Source organism: Euwallacea similis, chromosome 19 (genome assembly GCF_039881205.1).
Source record: "Euwallacea similis isolate ESF13 chromosome 19, ESF131.1, whole genome shotgun sequence".
NCBI lineage: Eukaryota > Metazoa > Arthropoda > Insecta > Coleoptera > Curculionidae > Euwallacea > Euwallacea similis.
This window is the reverse complement of record NC_089627.1, coordinates 1377968-1395454: the sequence shown is the minus strand read 5'-3', so window position 1 is coordinate 1395454 and position 17487 is coordinate 1377968. Positions and strand designations below refer to the sequence as shown.

At 34.4% G+C, this 17487-nt stretch overlaps 4 protein-coding genes across 4 annotated transcripts in view; 1 reads left to right on the top strand and 3 right to left on the bottom strand.

Annotated features, from left to right (window-relative positions):
- Positions 1–17487, bottom strand: part of ox (ubiquinol-cytochrome C reductase complex subunit oxen) — a 73286-nt gene that overhangs the window by 12527 nt on the left and 43272 nt on the right. The window lies entirely within an intron of this gene.
- Positions 597–4834, top strand: LOC136415235 (APOBEC1 complementation factor-like). Its single transcript, XM_066399725.1, has 7 exons — positions 597–1320; positions 1554–1783; positions 2176–2343; positions 2401–2578; positions 2641–2740; positions 4374–4455; positions 4516–4834. The coding sequence occupies exons 1-7, from the start codon at positions 981–983 to the stop codon at positions 4522–4524; spliced, it is 1107 nt and encodes a 368-aa protein (XP_066255822.1). The 5' UTR covers positions 597–980; the 3' UTR covers positions 4525–4834.
- On the bottom strand, positions 5818–10061 carry LOC136415276 (APOBEC1 complementation factor-like). The gene is made up of 5 exons (XM_066399795.1): positions 9447–10061; positions 7170–7350; positions 6634–6718; positions 6014–6530; positions 5818–5859 (listed from the first exon to the last, which is right to left on the bottom strand). The coding sequence occupies exons 1-5, from the start codon at positions 10059–10061 to the stop codon at positions 5818–5820; spliced, it is 1440 nt and encodes a 479-aa protein (XP_066255892.1).
- ND-23 (NADH dehydrogenase (ubiquinone) 23 kDa subunit) lies at positions 14508–17331 on the bottom strand. Its single transcript, XM_066399383.1, has 4 exons — positions 17185–17331; positions 15174–15296; positions 14900–15114; positions 14508–14837 (listed from the first exon to the last, which is right to left on the bottom strand). The coding sequence occupies exons 1-4, from the start codon at positions 17225–17227 to the stop codon at positions 14577–14579; spliced, it is 642 nt and encodes a 213-aa protein (XP_066255480.1). The 5' UTR covers positions 17228–17331; the 3' UTR covers positions 14508–14576.

The following is a 17487-nucleotide window of genomic DNA, read 5'->3' as shown; positions in this document are numbered from 1 at the left end:
GTAATTGATGTAAAAGGGAGCCCCACCAAATATTAAAAATCTATTTACTTTTACTTTGTTTTAATACTTTTTTGCGTTAAATTTCATCTGCACAGAAACATTATAATTTAAATTGGTCGCATCTAATTATTTGAAAAATTATTTTAGTCTCATTTAATGGAAATGAATGTCCTTTTATGTAATATAGCTCGTTTGTTTTTTTACGATGTATAGGAACAATAAAGTATTTTATTTCAAAAACTAAATAACGTTCGAATATTTTTTTGACACAGTGTACAGATTTTTAAAGTGAAATATTATATTTAAATCTTTTTTCGGGTTTTCCTGTTTAAAGCTATATTAAAACTTTGTGATACGCCAATGATGCATGGTATATTCAACACGAGCACAATAAGCAGGTCCAGATCCACATGAATTGACTTATAAAGTAGCCCATTCGATTAAAAAACAATGGACTTGTCCTGCCTATCTCTATTTTGAGCCACCGTGTACAATTAAAGTTGCCATTAAAAATTAGCTTGGCGGCAGCCACAACATTTTTATAGGAACCTTCCTCAGTATTTTTCTGTTTGTTTACGACCTAAAGGAGAGGGAGGTACCTCTCCGATGACTAACCCTATATTATTTGCTGTTGATTTATTAAATGGATCTCATTAGACAAACAGAAGCGAGTCGTTACGTTAAATCGTTAAACATAAAACCCTACTTAAAACCGTTATACATTTACCTCCAATAGCAACAAATCCCGCTCTTTCCTTCGGACACTTCTGCAGCGAATAGAATTTATAACTCACCCAAGGACGGCCACACCTGATGGAGATAGAGGTGTCTATTACCTTCTTTCTTCCTTGCAGCCCTACTCCCGCCTATATCAGCGACTGGCTCGTTTCTTTTAATCTCCTCATTTGAAATTAATTTTTCTAACCGCAAACAAGTGACCTTTTGCTTCGTGAAACTTTTACTTGTATTATTGCACAAAAATGTGCTCGGGTGAGGTAAAATTCAACTGGGAATTCGAAAACAAATCACCGTGCAAGGACCGGAGCCTACAAGGAACTGGTTTGAACAACCGATTACAGGAATTGCTTGACGAGAATGAGGGATACAAAATCGAATCACAAAATGGCCAACGAATCTTCGTGTTTAATCCAGCGCCATCTTGTAAGCTTTCAGATGTTTCACCACCTCCTAGAGGCTGCGAGATTTTTATCGGGAATATTCCGAGACATTTATACGAAGACCAATTGGTTCCTCTTTTCCAGTCGGTAGGCAAGTTGTACAAGTTCAGGTTGATGTTGGATTTCAACCAGAGGAACCGAGGTAAGTGAACGGATTTGCTTGCTTAATACTAAGTTATCGACTTTGTAGTACTCTACTAAATAACTGACTGACATGCGCACATTTTAACAAACATTTCCACTTATCAAATTTGTTACCACTTATTAATTCCTTGTCACAGGAACCTCAATAATAATCTCTATCGACGTATTCATGTCTTTATTATATTTTTAATTTACTTCTAGATAGAATTTTAAAAAAAAATCGTGTTTCAGGGTACGGTTTCGCCACCTATTTCAACACCTTCCACGCAAATCAAGCCATTGCCAAGTTCAACAGATACGAAATCCAGAAGTCCGTCAGACTGGCCATCTGCAAGAGCGTGGACAATCGCAGACTATTCGTTGGCAACGTCCCGAGGACCAAATCATACAACGACATTCTAACGCTTTTTCGAAGCTGCGTTAAGGGGGTGACTAATGTCATTTTGTATTCAACATGGCAGGTGAGCATGGGGCTTATTGAAATTGTATAAGTACATGGGAGATGTTGTCCGTAAATCCCCAAGGAACAAGTCTGACTGTCTGACCATGCCCGAAAAGGCAAAATTTAAGATCGGCTTTTATGTTAACAAAAAACTGATATTTTAAGGTCTCCTAAAAGATACAGCATCTACAGGGTGACCCTGTTGTATATGAATCAAATTTACTTCTCAGCTTCGTCATTTTAATAAAATTATAGTTTTTCTTTAAACAAATTTGTCGAATATTTGGTGCTTCATCTAACAATTTTTTTTTAATCAGCACTTATAATCTGGACACCCTGTATGTTTTAATCTCACGACATTCCTCAAATTTTTAAATTCTCGCTAAATCTTGAAATTTTCCATTGTTGCAGGATCGTAAAATAAATCGCGGATTTGCCTTTGTGGAGTTCGAGAACCACATGTTGGCGTCAACCGCGCGAAAACGTTTCCACCCCCGAAACCTGATTGCTTGGAACCACATCATGTACGTTGATTGGGCCGACCCTATTCCCGACGTCGACCCTATAGAAATGGCTCAGGTTGCCCTTCAGCATTTCCCTCCACATATTCAAATTTTACCCTCACGCTAATTCCAGGTGACTGTCCTCTACGTCAAAAATCTTCCCCACGATTATACCCAAGAGGACATCCATCACATCTTCAAGTCCGTGGTGGGGCCAAACCTAATAACACGTACTCATAAGATTGTGACTTATGCTTTCGTGCATTGCATAAATCGAGCATCTGCCGAATATGTTATGGAAAAGTTAACCGGTAAATAACTAGCTTTTTTCAAGATTGGGTCAGTTTCATAATGGCCCTAATTGCTTATGCAGGATTGATGCTGGAAGGAGCGAAAATTCAACTGGAATGGTCCAGACCACGCCAATACAGCTCCCGATACCGTGCGATGCTTCCACCTCAAAATTTGTGCTTGTAAGTAACAATCAATACTCAGTTATTATTATACCGAGTGTAGATCTAAGAAAAACCGAATCTCGACTACCGTTGATCAGATACTGTGAACATCACAATTCACATTGCGCATGGAGTTGCTAAGATTAAGTCATATTTCATTAACCACCGTTTTAAATTTACTACTGTTTTTAAGTTATTATTTGTTGATTTTATTATGAACCACCAATGTGTTAACAAAGCACATTAAAGAACTGAGATGGGAGAAACTAGGAAGGGATGAAATGGCTTTGATTGGTCAGAAATTGTCCAGGAGTGAGAAGTCTCAATCTACCTCTTCCTGTCATACCTGTTAGTCAATGCATCACAAAGGAAAGTAGATGGGGCCAGATAATTGAGGGAAAGGGTGCCCTCTATCAAGATAAAGAGGAATTATCCTCATAGACATCCCAAATACACATTGATTAAGCAAAATGGCGAACTAAAGGAATAGAATGATTTGAAATTTGCTTTTAAGCAAATGACGATGAGTTTCTGTTCTACATCTAATTGGTTTCAAATTTGAAGTGAAAATTTTATTGTTTACTTATAACCCAATTCCTCATATCAATATTACAAATTGACGACCAAAACTATAGCTCATTAATCGTCTGCAGTATAAACATTTTAAGAAAATCCATAAAATGTCAGTAAACAGGTTTTTTTTACTTGTTTTTCAAGGTAATTGCAAAGTTTCTACAGTAGAACCCCGTAAAGATCCTGAATTTGTCATCATAAAATATACTGCTTTTTATCAGAAGAAAACCTTTAATTAGCACTAAAAAAAATTTTTATATTGATACACATTTCGAAATAAATGAAAAAAACTCTTTTGAATAGTTGAAACATAATCTGTAGATACGCCCCTGGTCTGAAAGATCGAGAAAAACATGGGGTCCGTTTGATTATGACTCGTTATGGCTTCCGTTACGACCATATCTATATTTAGAAGGCAAACTGATGAGATGTGAAGCAAGCAGGTTATTTTAAATGGTTTCGAATGAATTGTAAATTTGTACTTGAAATGGATTTGACTCCGCCCACGAACATAAAAAAGTTTCCAATAAAAGTTTACTATTTCTGAATAAAATGTACTATTTCACGATTAAATGGTGAATTCGAGTATTAAAAAAATGCTCACTGAGTTTTTCAGTATTTCAGCCGTATATAATTTGCGTCAGTTTAAATGTTAGTACAAGTTATAATAAAACAAGGATAATTAAGAATTTACTAAATTTGTGTAAAACGTACTAATTCGAACATTCACGGTGAATTCTAAAATCCAAAAAGAGCGTTGCAATATGTGCTATCTGCTCAGCTCTGTACAGCGCCTCAATTAATTCCATTTCTCATCAGTTTTCATCAAATTTATGCACATATAGAGTATTCGATTAGCAAGAATTCCTAATAGGTCAGCAAAAGAGGCCCTCAGCTTGAAAGATTTCCAGGACCGTAATTAACTTACTTTCTCAAATAAACACACAAAAGACTTTCCAACACGTCGACGATATCTATGCGTTTACGGTTCAGCAAATTAGTGATACTCCTAAAGGAACTACTAATCTATTTCTGATTAGTTTAGGTCTTAACTAAAAGTATCAAAACGACTTTTCAGATCCGTCCCAGTTCGTGCTAGAAGACTCGTAAAACAAGCTGCTGACTCTATGCGCAGGCTTAGTTTGGAACAATCAGACGGGGTAAGTCTAATATTAACACCCCCATTGTAAAATGCGAATAATTGCTTTTATTTTTGGTAGTCTACATAGTATTCTGATGCGTTGCGGAACCTTTTTCCGATTTCTACGAGTCTAAAAACTACTCGAATTATTTTCTTAATTTTTAATAGTTTATTTAATATTATTTTACTTGTATTTTAGCATAATTTTATTCTTGCACCTATAGTTATCATTATTATAGTATGTGGGGCTAATGCAATAATTAATGAATTATGAATAATAGTTGTTCATCAAAGTCGTGACTACCGAAAAGAAAACTTTTTATACTTTTTAATAATGTTGATCGCTAAGTTTTTTTTAAATTTTGCTTATATGGTGTACGTAGTTGCGCCTATGATTGCTTGCGTACTTGCAGCATTTTTTCTAGCTATTGTATTGGAGTTTTTATGTACTCCTATATCGAATTTTTGACCGCCACATCCCACTTAAATCAATATTTTTCAATACAACTTCGCGCCCCTAATAAGATATTTTTACGAGTTATTGATACAATTTTAAAAATTTTACGCAATCGCATAAGGGGAAAATAAAGATAAAAATAATGACTTGTGTAATGCTTTTATTAGTTAAAGTTGAGATTAATCAGTCTTAAATATCAGTCTTTAAATAAAAAACAAAGACGAAACGAAAAACAAACAGTAATAATATACTTAACATTAAAATAAAAAGTAATAATAGCCGTAATACGAGTAATTGCCCGGTACCTATTTTTTTACCATTGTTATGACCCCTGATCATACTATATGATAAGAATGTCGATTTTTAATAATATATTGAAACAACAAATTAACCCATGCAAATCGAGCTTATAACTGAACTTTTAGGAGTATTATCGGGAAACTATTCGAAATATAAGAAATGAGAGGCTTAGATGACGCCTCACTAAGTAGATAAAAAATTATCTACCTGGTACGATTATATAAACATATAATAACAAATATTTTTTGAAACGATAGTGTAAGAATTTTGCTACAAAATTCCAATGATGGTAAAGCCTATTCAACTTATCTGTGTATTACATATGGTAGAATACAATGAACACTTTTTATGAATGATAAACAGTCCTGGAATTATTTAAGCAGTAAAATATAAAATATATGGCGAATTATACGAAGAAAACAAACGTGTTTACATAAATATAAAAATAAACTAATTGGACCTATAAAATAAAGGTATTGTTTCCCTCGTCGTGTAGAACAAACATCTATTAAATTTTTACAAAACAAGATTAATAATATAAGATTTCATGAAACATGTAGGTAAAAAATATTCAATGTCCATAACCGTTTTTGACGTTGTTTAGTCGTGATCGTTTTGAGTAGCTTACTCGTCCAGCAAACGGTTTACCATTCTGGTAACCATGCTCTAAATGAGAAAAATAAGTATCACTTTCCATACTTATGATTATTGTATTAAAATATCCACAAATGTTTGCTTTGTGATGGTCAAAATTGGTCATAATTACGTAACAAATGTATTATAATACACATATATACAATAAATATTACCATTGTCTTACCTCAACGTCATGCTTCAACTCATTTGGGGGTGCCGGTGGTGTATAAGCTCCCTCATAGTACGCCTGTCGCGAAGGGGTAAGAGTCCCTGGAGTCGTGGTAAAAGATCCTGGAGGTAAGAGATAGGGCCCAGGTCCAGAATTTCCCGTAATCATATCACATCTAGGATTCATGTTGAACATGGGGGATACGTTTTGCCTGCTGTTTAAAATCGCCCTTTCTGTGACCTCCAATTGTAGCTGTTGTCGAAGAATTAGGTTTTGTGCAGTTAAATACTCCAACCGGTTTTTCGCCATTTGTTGTCGAGTCTGGGAAAAATTGTAATGGCTCCTCGGGCTTGCCAATGGCGTCAATGGTGAAAGGGTGATTGGTGAGGCCGAGTTCAAGTCCGAATTCATTGGAGAATCGGAGGAAGATCTACCTTCTGAATGGAACGAATAAGGGCTGGTGTTGCTTAGAGGGGTCCAATGTCTGGTGACCAGTTGTGATTTAGGCATGCTGGCAGCACGGCGATAGGCCCTAAACAAGATTCATCGTCGATATACGTACAAAGTGATACACGATGCAATGAACGCAAAACAGGTACGAGTCAAGGACTTCTAAATAACAAAAAGTAACTTACAAGGTTTTGTCTCGGAAAGTCTTATCCGTGAATTTATTGGGAGGTTTGGCAAATTGGATTTCCACCAAGGTGTTCGCGTACACTTCTGAAAAAATTGATTGTGTGATTTAATTTAGGATTATTTAGCAAAAAAAACCATATTTTTTTCTATTGCTCAATAACTGGGTTGTTTATAGTTTTGAGGAAAACGAGAATTACATACAGGTCGAAACATATACAAGATGTTTGCCTAACACAAAGGATTCAGAGTAGATATTTGATACATAATCAATGTTGAAAACAAATAAATTTTAATTGAAAAGGAAAACGGTAAAGCTAATATAAAAAAAAACCGAGCAAAATCTTTTACAGCATTTGGAGACAATTTTATGAGTCTGAAAGCTTGAAGAAGAAAAATTCCTGTAAAAATTCTGTAATTTGTAATCTTTCAAAAATTAAAACATCTCAGACGATTTAAATACGCCCTGAAAAAAATGCAAAAACTCCTGAACCTCAAAATATCACAAATAAAATTAAAATAGTACGAAAATTCTTACTCTGCAATTTTTTTAATAATGCTTCTGCCTGCACACGAGTATTCAAATGGATGTAGGCGTAATCCTTGAATTTGTAGATCTTATCCACGCACGCTCTATTCTCCACCAATTGATGAATTTGATTTGCAAATACGTCTGAGTGCAGGGCCACGTCTAGATTTCTGAGGAAGAGGATCTTTACCTGTAAATGAATAATATAATTTTTAACATTTATGTCATATTGTTCACTTTTTCTCAAAAAATGATGTTACAGTAACACCGGTCGGTCGTGGCCACAGCAAAAATAACGCCTGGTAATTTTTTAACCGCTTTTAATTAAATAATGAGGAGCAATATTATTCTAGTTGCATGTAAAAGAGTAAATTAGGTAAAGAGCGTAAACTTCTTTCAGCCCTGTACGCGTAAATAACTATATAACCCTAGAAAATATTAAAAAAAAAAAAACAAGAGGCAGACATGACAAAAATTCATAAAATCAAATGTTTCTAGCGGTACACCCTGTCTGTATGTTTCTGTATGTATGAGACTGTATGTCTCCAAAAACATATCGGCAAGCACATAATAAAAAAATAAACCAAAGAAATACCTCATCAGTAAATACCTCAGTCAATGCAGACGCATCCACTTCTATAATGGGCACTGACCAGTCAACCAACATGGACAATCCAAATAAAAACAACTTATTATGAAACTTCGCCCGAAAATAAGACGCTTCTTCGTGGGTACGAAATTCCAAAAACACAAAACCTCTGTTGTGGAGCGGATTGGAGTAACTTCGATACGTAATCACATCTACAATATTGTGAAGCCCATAACAACTTTTCAACTCCTGCCAGATTTCATCTTTAGTCTTCTTGACGGGTATCCCACCGACGAAAATCCGACAATTGTCCACCGAAATTTGCAATTGCAGGTACCCGTTCATAAATTTCTTGTGCTGAAGTTCATTTATAGCTTTCTTAGCCAATTCTTTGCTCATATACGTCACGAACCCAAAACCACGGTTTATGTTTTCGTTTCTTCGCACCATCAGTTTTACCTGGAAAATCTCTCCGACCTGCTCGAAAAACTTGGACAAATCATAGATCGAGGCATATTTGGGGATGTCCGTCACGAAAATTTCGGACTCCTTTTCTGGGAGGAAACCCCACCTCTTCATTGAGTTGGACAAAATTTTTTTGTAAGGTACCGTTTCGGTATAAAATTTATTAGACATTTTTTTTCAATTAGTGGTTTACACACAAAGCAGGATTCAATAAAACAATTCAATACACCGACTCACTAAAACAAGAACCAAACCACTAAGACAAAAGTCCAAAGAACACTGAACACCGAATTGCCCAATTTCAACTCCAACCGCAATAGTCATGGTCTGGAGAAATGGAGGGAATAAGGTTTATCGCGGGATAAAGTGAGGTGTGGATAAAAATTAATTCAAAAAGAGCTACCGCAAAATCCAGATTCTGATTGGTCGTCTGCCAAAAAGCCGAAAGGCGGCCTTCTTTAGGCGGTCATATCCAAACAGACGTCTGCACTTTTTTAAACACATTAAAATCCCTTTTATGATGCCGCCAAACTGCGGCCGCTTTGTGTGATCAAAGTTGAATTATAGCGAAAGATTTTTTTTGTGGCATGCTAGCTAGGCAAAAACAATAATAATAAGAAAGGATAGGAAACAACAAATAGAACAAAATGGGAAAGTTGATATGTTGATATATTAAAGAGAAGATTCCAGAATTTTAATTCTTTTCGCTGTGCATTTATTTGATTGTAATATAAGGCAATGGCGTAACAGACGTAATTTTGAGCTAATTTAAATCACCAGAACCAAAATCGAAAGAAGAATAAAGAAGAGAAATAATTTTGAAAAATCGTGGGGTTCTAAAATATTGTTGTTAACCAATGACGTCATATGCAGTACCGGCTTTATGGTGAGCGAGGTTGGGCGACAGAATAAGAAGGCCGGTAGGCTTTTCTCATTGGTGGATTTTCTTGAGGGTAGAGGGAAGTTAATTCAAAATTTCGACCAGGGTGCCAGACTTGTTAAGGCTGGCCCTGGTTCTATGACATATTGGGTCTGCTGGGCTGAACGCTTAAGACCGACAGGAATTATTTTCTTTACACTGAGGCACCCTTATCCCTAGATCTGCCACTGGGTCTCAGGATAATAATGCAAACAACACTTAATAACACCAGAAATTTAAAAAAAAAACTAGTAAATCAAACTCAATTTGAACTAAATACTGCCTTTTATGTGGAAAAATACCTTGAACTTACATTTTCCATCTGCGAATTTTCCGTCTCAAGTACTGGAAGTGCCCAATCCACAACGAGTTTCTTCCCAAACATAAACAACTTATCCCAGTATTTTGCTCGGAAGTAAGACGCCTCTTCATGGGTTTTAAACTCCAAAAAGCAGAATCCTCTGCTTTGATCGGGGTCAGTATAATTTTTAAAGATCAGAACGTCAGCTATATTAGTGACGTTGTAACGATTGATAAAGGTGTGCCATATTTCGTCCTTCGTCTTTTCAGTTGGAATTCCGGAGATGAAAATGCGGCAGTTATCTATGGACATTTGAAAGGACAAAAAGGTTCTCTGGAAGGGCTTGGTTTTCAAAACTTCCATGGCCCGTCGGGCCTGGACTTTATTCATGTACGTCACATATCCGAATCCCCTGTTCAATCGTCCGTCGGGTTTGGTCATCAACTTTACTTCGAATATGGATCCTTGTTCCTCACAAAACGTGGCCAATTCTTGAATAGTTGCCTCTGGTGGGATCCCGGAGACGTACAATTGGGACATTTTCTCTGGAATGAAGCCGCGCTCCTTCAACGGCGAAAACAGTTTTTTCCGGTATACCGAATTTTCGAATACGTAAAATTGGTTCATTGACATTATTTTTTGAAGAAAATGCGGTACAAACTAACGAAACTAAAGACAAAACTAAGAAAAAATACTAATGAGTGTTGAGATAAAAGAACCGAGAAGCGAAACCACAAACGAAGCCAACTTGCTGATGGTCACTTAAGAACTAAATATTGTATCTAAAAACCCGATTGTTCTGAAGAGCCCATAATATTGCGTCGTAAAAAAATCATTTTTATTGGTTTAAAAAATAAAGGAACCCACAAGAATTTCGTGTTCAGTTCAGGGCCGTTTTATCTATTAAGCAAGTACCGAAAACGACAATGTTTGCGGGCAGCCGACAATTCTAATAAATATCACATGATAATAACACAATTAAAAGCAAAAATAAAATTAAAATAAATTTACCTGTATTTATATTAAGAAATAATTAGATTAATAGTTTCCGTTTTAGTGAAAGCAGTAATTTTATTTTTGTCCCTAGCGGAATTTTTTTGATTTTTTATAATTTGGCATATACCGAATATACCATATAATCATAATACACATACAATAATGTGTATTAAGATATTGAGATAGAAATATGTTTTAAAGAGCAACCTAGATAAACGCGGCCCTGCGTCTGTTTATTAATGTTTATCTAGAACTGAGAAATGATTGCAGGTGTGCGACGCGTCGGAGCGTCGTTTCGGTTGGCACCACAAAAGGTTTCATTTAAGTTCCTATATAAGTTTTTACTCGTATATACATGAGCCTGATTCAAGTTTTAAATGTTATGGAAGAAAGCACTATTTTCTATTCACCCTCTTAGATACCATCAAATTCAATTCCCTCGTAGAAGTTAAATTAATTATAGATTTTTGTAAATGTTATTGGGATTGTTTACCCAATATACAGTGTGGAAGTTTTGGATGGAACAATCCATATAATTAAGATGCCGAATATATGCGGCCAAAATCCTCAAACACTTGATTTTTATTTTTTCTTGCGGTTTTTTTAATGGTAATTTCCTATATACAAGGTAGTCCAAAAATTAGGTACGACCAACAACTTTTTTTTTCAACAACAATTTTTTCAAATGGAAACACCTATTTTTTATTTCATTTTTGAATTTTACGCAAAATTCTAAATGTGTTTCATGTACCATGTCTTATACCTAAACGTAACAGGTCTCAAGAAAGTTACGATTGAACATATGAAAAACTAAAACTTTTAATTTCTTTTAAAATTTCTTTGGTCCTGAAAAGGACCGATTTAATACAAAATAAAACATCATGCAACAATTATATTAAATGTTCAAATTGGATCCCATCTACTTTTTAACAGTAAGCAAGACGATGAACTCCTGTTTGACATTATGAAGCATTGCTGAGGTAATTGTTCTTATTTCATTACGGGTTCTTTCTTTTAAAGCTTCGATAGTTGCTGGTTGATTTAAAGTGTACCTTACACTTATTGTAACCCCATAGAAAGTGATCTAAAGGCGTGAGGTCAGGTGATCGCGCTGACCATTCAATTATCTCTCGTCTCTCAATCCAGTGTTCAGGAAAAATGTCATGTAAATAAGCCCTAACGTCAACATGGTAATGAGGTGATGCTATTTTGTATTAAAATCGGTCCTTTTCAGGACTAAAGAAATTTTAAAAGAAATGAAAAGTTTTAGTTTTTAATATATTCAATCATAAATTTCTTAAAATCTGTTGCGTTTAGGTATAGGACATGGTATATGAAACACTTAAAATTTTGCGTAGAATTCAAAAATGAAATAAAAAATAGGTGTTTCCGTTTGAAAAAACAAAGTTGGTGGTCGTACGTGATTTTTGGACTATCTTGTATATATGTATACATGAATTTACCATCAAAAAAACCAAAAGGAAAAATAAAAAACGACGTGTTCGAGAATTTTGGCCGCATATGTTCGGTATCTTATTTATATGAACTGTTTCACAATGAATGTATTATACATACATTCAATATCGATTGAGAACACATTACATAGTATATGAGGCAGTGTAATTATAGGACAAGTGGAATCTGGCATTTAACTTTGCTGTTTAATAATCTAAAAATATTTTTAAAAATTGTATAGTAGACAAGAAATATTAATACGAATGGGTATAGCGTGTACAGGATGTTTAAGATTTTTTAGAATTCTATAAATCAAGAATAGATCTAACAATTTTTGATTTTTCGCTTCAAATAGCTCCTCAAGCGTTTTGGCTACGTTAAATTAATTAAAAAATGTATAATGCAAGCTAATTGATAATTGGTGCCAGCTGTGTCCTACCGAAAAGCAAAAAATCGACCTAAATTTTTTTATCACTGGTGAGAATTCTAATACTTTTAAGCATTCTAATACTCTAAATCCTTCTACACCAAAAAGGTATTCTGCGAAAATCTCTAACCGTTCCCAAGATAATTTCATTCAAGTTTTTGAAGGGAAATAACAAATATGATTTCTATTCATGCACAAAATAATTTTTGCTTAATTCGTCGTAGCGCTGAAAGGTACCTGAGATTTTATCTCAATATTATGCAGCCAGGTCATCAAACCATCAAACGACTTAACGACAAAACACTTATCGATATTTTGTAAAGTATTCGAGATACATCATTTCGGTCCTCAATTTTTAGGATTTTTTGGTATTGAATAGGACGGTTCGAAAAATGTGCTTTTCCATGGCTCCGCGACCTCAGTTGATGTATCCACGGTGAATATAAGACCTATGAGTTCATTGGGCCGCTAGACAGCACATCGAAAACTTCGAAATTTTTGCGAAAAATGTCAAAGGGGGGCAAGTACCCATTTTTTACCACCTTTCAAACTTTAAACCGTGATAACATGGGCAGACATGAGTCAATCGCTTTAAAAGTAGTTCAAATGAATCGTCTCAAGCTCTTTAATATGTCGCTAACCAGTTGTCGATATCTTCTAAAATTTTCAAGATACAACATAATTTTTGTCTTTAATTTTTGCGATTTTTTGATGCCGAGAATGACGGTTCGAAAAAAATGTTTTTTCAAGGCTTCATCACAACGTTTCAAAAACTAACTACATATTTCTGATTTAAATATTTTTATGATTTTTTGAACTTTGGCACTCAGAGAGTGATAGAAATATTTTTTCTTTAATTTATTTATTATTTAATTCTTTTCTTCACCATAACAGTTAAGGGTTAAAACCTTCGGTAAATCGTTTTACCCTTATTTAACAGGTATCTGCATGAAATAACAATCAATTTTAACCAGAGGCCAAATTATTAACCCGTGTTCTTGCGGTTAACTTAACTACAAGTTAACATCCATGGAAACTCTAAAACAAATACAGAGCCTTACAGCCACAGCCTTACGTTGAAATAAAGCTTGTATTTCCACATAGTATACGTATGTTAGTTTAATGTTAAAGTTAACAACACATTAAAATTTGGCCCCAAATTTCGAACGTTTTTGGTTTAACTAATAATAATATCTCTCCATATATCTCCCATATTTATTTCGCATTTATTTAGTATTCATAATTCCCTTCTTTCTGCATGATTCACACAACGCCGTCGAACATTGGCCATTGGTCAATTCGTCCTCCTATTGCACAGGCACCGCCTGATTGAAGAAACGTGGAGAGGGAAATTGAAGTGAATCGAATTTAGAAGGGGTAGGGAAGCCATGGTCATGAGTTTGAACGCTGAATCATGGCCAGACGCGCCATGTTGCCTATGGTTCCGACAATTACTCAGCTGGACGAAATATTTATGACGAGTACTTATTTCAAGTTCAGCTAAATGATGGATATTTGAACCGTTTTAAGGCAATTTGTGCAAATTCCATAGATATATTATAGACCTTATTGTATAGGATGAAATACAGTTGGTAAATATGCGGATTTTTTGATCTTGTGTGTTATTTTGTTTTTGCTTACAAGCAAGTGAAATTATGAAAAAAACTTTATTAGTTAATTTTTTGGAAGTGCCTCCTTAGTGAAATAAAAAAAAAAGAAGAGAAGTACGGACCTTGAAAATACTTTTCTTGAGTTCATTAGGTTCCGAATTCTTAATATTAAATCATGACAACTCGTAGACATTAATAATGAGAAAAGGTACATATTCATCAACAAAAAAACAAGGTTTTAGTCTCGGCATTGGCGTGCCTAGTAGCACATATTTTTTAATTTAAAAACAATATGTTACAGCACTGTTTTTCCTTCAAATCAAATTATCATTTTCAATTTCCTCCTAGAAAAAATCTCCAAAATAAATATCTATAGTTTCCGGGAATTCAATGATTGATAAGCAGCGGGTTTTCAACAAAAAGGATAAAGGACTCAAAAAGAGCCCCTTAAAAAAGAATAACGCTTTCGCACTCCCTTGCTTGCTGAGAGTTTTGCTCACTGTATTGTATATTTTCTCCAGTTTTGAAAAGACACAGCTATGATTTGTTCAGACTTTACTGCAATATATACTCTAAAACAAAAGATAAAAACGCAATTTTCCACTTTTATATTATCTATAACACAGGTTTAAACAATATACTACATAAACAAAGTCAACGGTACAAATGATCCGCATGTATATTGCTCGCAATTTCGGACTCCCATTTGTCACCATTGTTTAGCAACTTTTCTTTATTGTACAACAACTCTTCATGTGTCTCCGTTGAAAATTCGAAATTCGGCCCTTCTACGATAGCGTCAACCGGGCAGGCCTCCTGACAAAACCCGCAATAAATACATTTGGTCATGTCTATGTCATAACGAGTAGTTCTTCGAGAACCGTCTGCCCTTTCTTCAGCTTCAATTGTAATTGCCTGAAAATACGACAACTCTTCTCAATGGTATATTAGGTAAAATTTAAACCATAATGTTATACCTGGGCAGGACATATGGCCTCACATAATTTGCAGGCTATGCATCTTTCCTCCCCTGAAGGGTATCGGCGTAGGGCATGCTCCCCTCGAAACCTCGGACTTAAAGGTCCCTTTTCAAATGGATAGTTTATGGTGGCAGGTTCTTTGAATATATGAGCCAAAGTTATTCCCAAGCCTCGGAAGATTTCAGTTAAAAATATTGTGTGAGCGGCTCTATCTGCAATAGGAGGAAAGCTGGGTTTAAATTTGAATGAATTTGAAATGAACTGACCTTACCAGTAATATCCTTCCAGGACATTGAAGGCTCTTTGTCATTGACATATACATAACCATCTCTACTGCCACTCCCTAACGATCTTTGAGACAATAAGTTGATAGATGGCCTGACACATCGGACACCTGTAAATTTTCAAAATAGAGAGTATGGAAAAATTTCTTTCAAGTCAATTTTCTGTGTCTATCTTTGCACATAAACAAGTTGTTCATATGAGCATGTCATAAAATTGAAGGTCATTTTGAAAAAAATAATGGAAAAATGTTGTAATCGAAATTTATCATTAATTGTTGGAACTGCTGGAACTGTCCATCATAAAATAATTAATTTGTTTTTATCATATCTTTATAATCTGTATTAAAAATTGTATTTTTCTAAAAACCACCGAAGTACCTAGTTTTGGTTACACATTGTTTGTTTTTAATTAATTAATTTAGAAAAAAATTGATTTAAATTTAGACACCTTGTAGTATGGAAGTAAGAAATTTGCGAATATTTTGTTTATTGAATCTGATGCCACAAGCCTATTTATGGATTAAGAGATTTGAACATTGTTGCCTTAAACAATAGACATGGGCTCTAGGAGAACAACATAGATCTATCGTTAACTACATTCGAAAATTATAATTTCCGGACTTTTGGTTCCACCAAGTTTAACAAAAATTTAGTTACTATGAAAAGGAAATTATTATAATGGTTATGACTTTGGCTGCTTATTTTCTATGATTTCAAAACCTCAATTATTGTTTTATCAAATATTATTAATTAAAGTATTTGTCATTTTCTAGTAAGAGATTTTTGCCAGAATTTTTTTTGTTTCTTTTCAAGTTTATATGTATATATTTGCCAAATTAACTTTTCATATTTTGAATAGGTAGAAAAATTAGAATTCAAATATACATATATATTCTTTGTTGTTACGGATGGACCGTTCTTTATGGTACGACCTATGAACTGTATGTTTATAGTAGGCAAGCTTTAGTTTTTTGTATGTTTTTGTATCAATATTGTTTAAGGTGGTGATTCAGAAGTGTGTAAGTAAGATGGTCATCATACGCATAAAATAAAAATCGGAACAATCGGGTGATTTTTTGTTTCAAAAACCCATGAAATACGACACTAGTTTTACTGATGTTCAGTGAATGAAAACGGGTGCCGGGTAACCGTCATTTTATGAGTATTGCCGAAAATGTTTCCTTTTTTTATGGTTAAAATGGAAGTTCAGGTGCTCATAATAGTGGTTGAATAGAAGATGGGGGTAAAATGGGCTTGTGGTTTGATATAAATTGAGAGGTTCTTCTTGGTGTTTCTTTTGTGGCTTACAAGTCAATTTTGGCAGATCTATAAAAATTTAACGAGATTAATAATATCCTTAGTTGAGCCAACAGCCGACTTACCGACATCAACAATATTATAAAAAATTGACCAAAGAAGATTTTTGACATACGGATATTCTATCACGTCTTGAAGTTATCACTAATAAAACAAGCTCTTAGCTAATACAGCCATGACTAATTATCGATATTGTAAACCTGAACTACTTCCCTAGTTCTTAATTCTGGACAGTTAAAAGTTGGGATCTTTCGAGGTTATGCATTAGTAATGAAACTAGAGAGTTAAAGGATTAGTTAAACAGTCATTTAATGATATATTATTGACTTCTTAAAGATTGGCAATTAAGAATTGAGAAATTGGATAAATCCCTCCCGAACAGTTTAGCTTATATTTGCTTTTAGATCGTTCGAAATCCACCTTCTGAGACTTGGTCTCAGCACTTTTTATTTAATGTTTGGTAAATTGTATGAAAATTTTAAAGTGACATGCTGTATTAAATATAGGATAGTGTTTTTGCGTGGTTTTCAGATATACAATACACTAGAGGTAAGAGAAAACCAAAAAAATCAATAAGAATATGAAAAATTAGAGGTAAAAGGGGCTAAAAAGTAGGGTTATGGTATAGATGCAATTTCTATGTCAGCAACTGCAAAAGAGTAGAAATAAATTTCTACATACCTGTTTTTGATAAAGAATAGATCTTAGTTAGAGAACTAGTCATTATTGCTTATATTTTCTAATATTTTTAAGTAAAAAGCAACGATTATATCATCAGCCCAGCAACTCGCTGACGCTGATAATCATCTGATTTTTTGACAATCGGCAGCTCTTTCGTACTGAAAAAAAAATGAAACTGAAAACTCTGAGAGCCCTATGTATATACCTATATCTTTCTTTATTCATGGTCTTTAGTTGAAGAGAGATAAAGCACTCCCCAGATTCTATTTTGTCTATTGAATGTTGTGGACATTTGATTTGACA

Bases quoted from the DNA above. Each gene is read 5' to 3' on its own strand.
- LOC136415235 (XM_066399725.1), top strand. From the start codon at position 981: ATGTGCTCGGGTGAGGTAAAATTCAACTGGGAATTCGAAAACAAATCA. The intron at 2,344-2,400 runs GTTGCCCTTCAG...CGCTAATTCCAG, and splicing joins ACCCTATAGAAATGGCTCAG to GTGACTGTCCTCTACGTCAA. The intron at 2,741-4,373 runs GTAAGTAACAAT...ACGACTTTTCAG, and splicing joins CCACCTCAAAATTTGTGCTT to ATCCGTCCCAGTTCGTGCTA.
- LOC136415276 (XM_066399795.1), bottom strand. From the start codon at position 10,061: ATGAACCAATTTTACGTATTCGAAAATTCGGTATACCGGAAAAAACTG. The intron at 6,531-6,633 runs GTAAGTTACTTT...AATCTTGTTTAG, and splicing joins ACTTTCCGAGACAAAACCTT to GGCCTATCGCCGTGCTGCCA. The intron at 5,860-6,013 runs GTAAGACAATGG...TTTCTCATTTAG, and splicing joins AGTTGAAGCATGACGTTGAG to AGCATGGTTACCAGAATGGT.
- ND-23 (XM_066399383.1), bottom strand. From the start codon at position 17,227: ATGACTAGTTCTCTAACTAAGATCTATTCTTTATCAAAAACAG. The intron at 15,297-17,184 runs GTATGTAGAAAT...GAAAATTTACAG, and splicing joins CTATTCTTTATCAAAAACAG to GTGTCCGATGTGTCAGGCCA. The intron at 14,838-14,899 runs GTATAACATTAT...TCGTATTTTCAG, and splicing joins AGGCCATATGTCCTGCCCAG to GCAATTACAATTGAAGCTGA.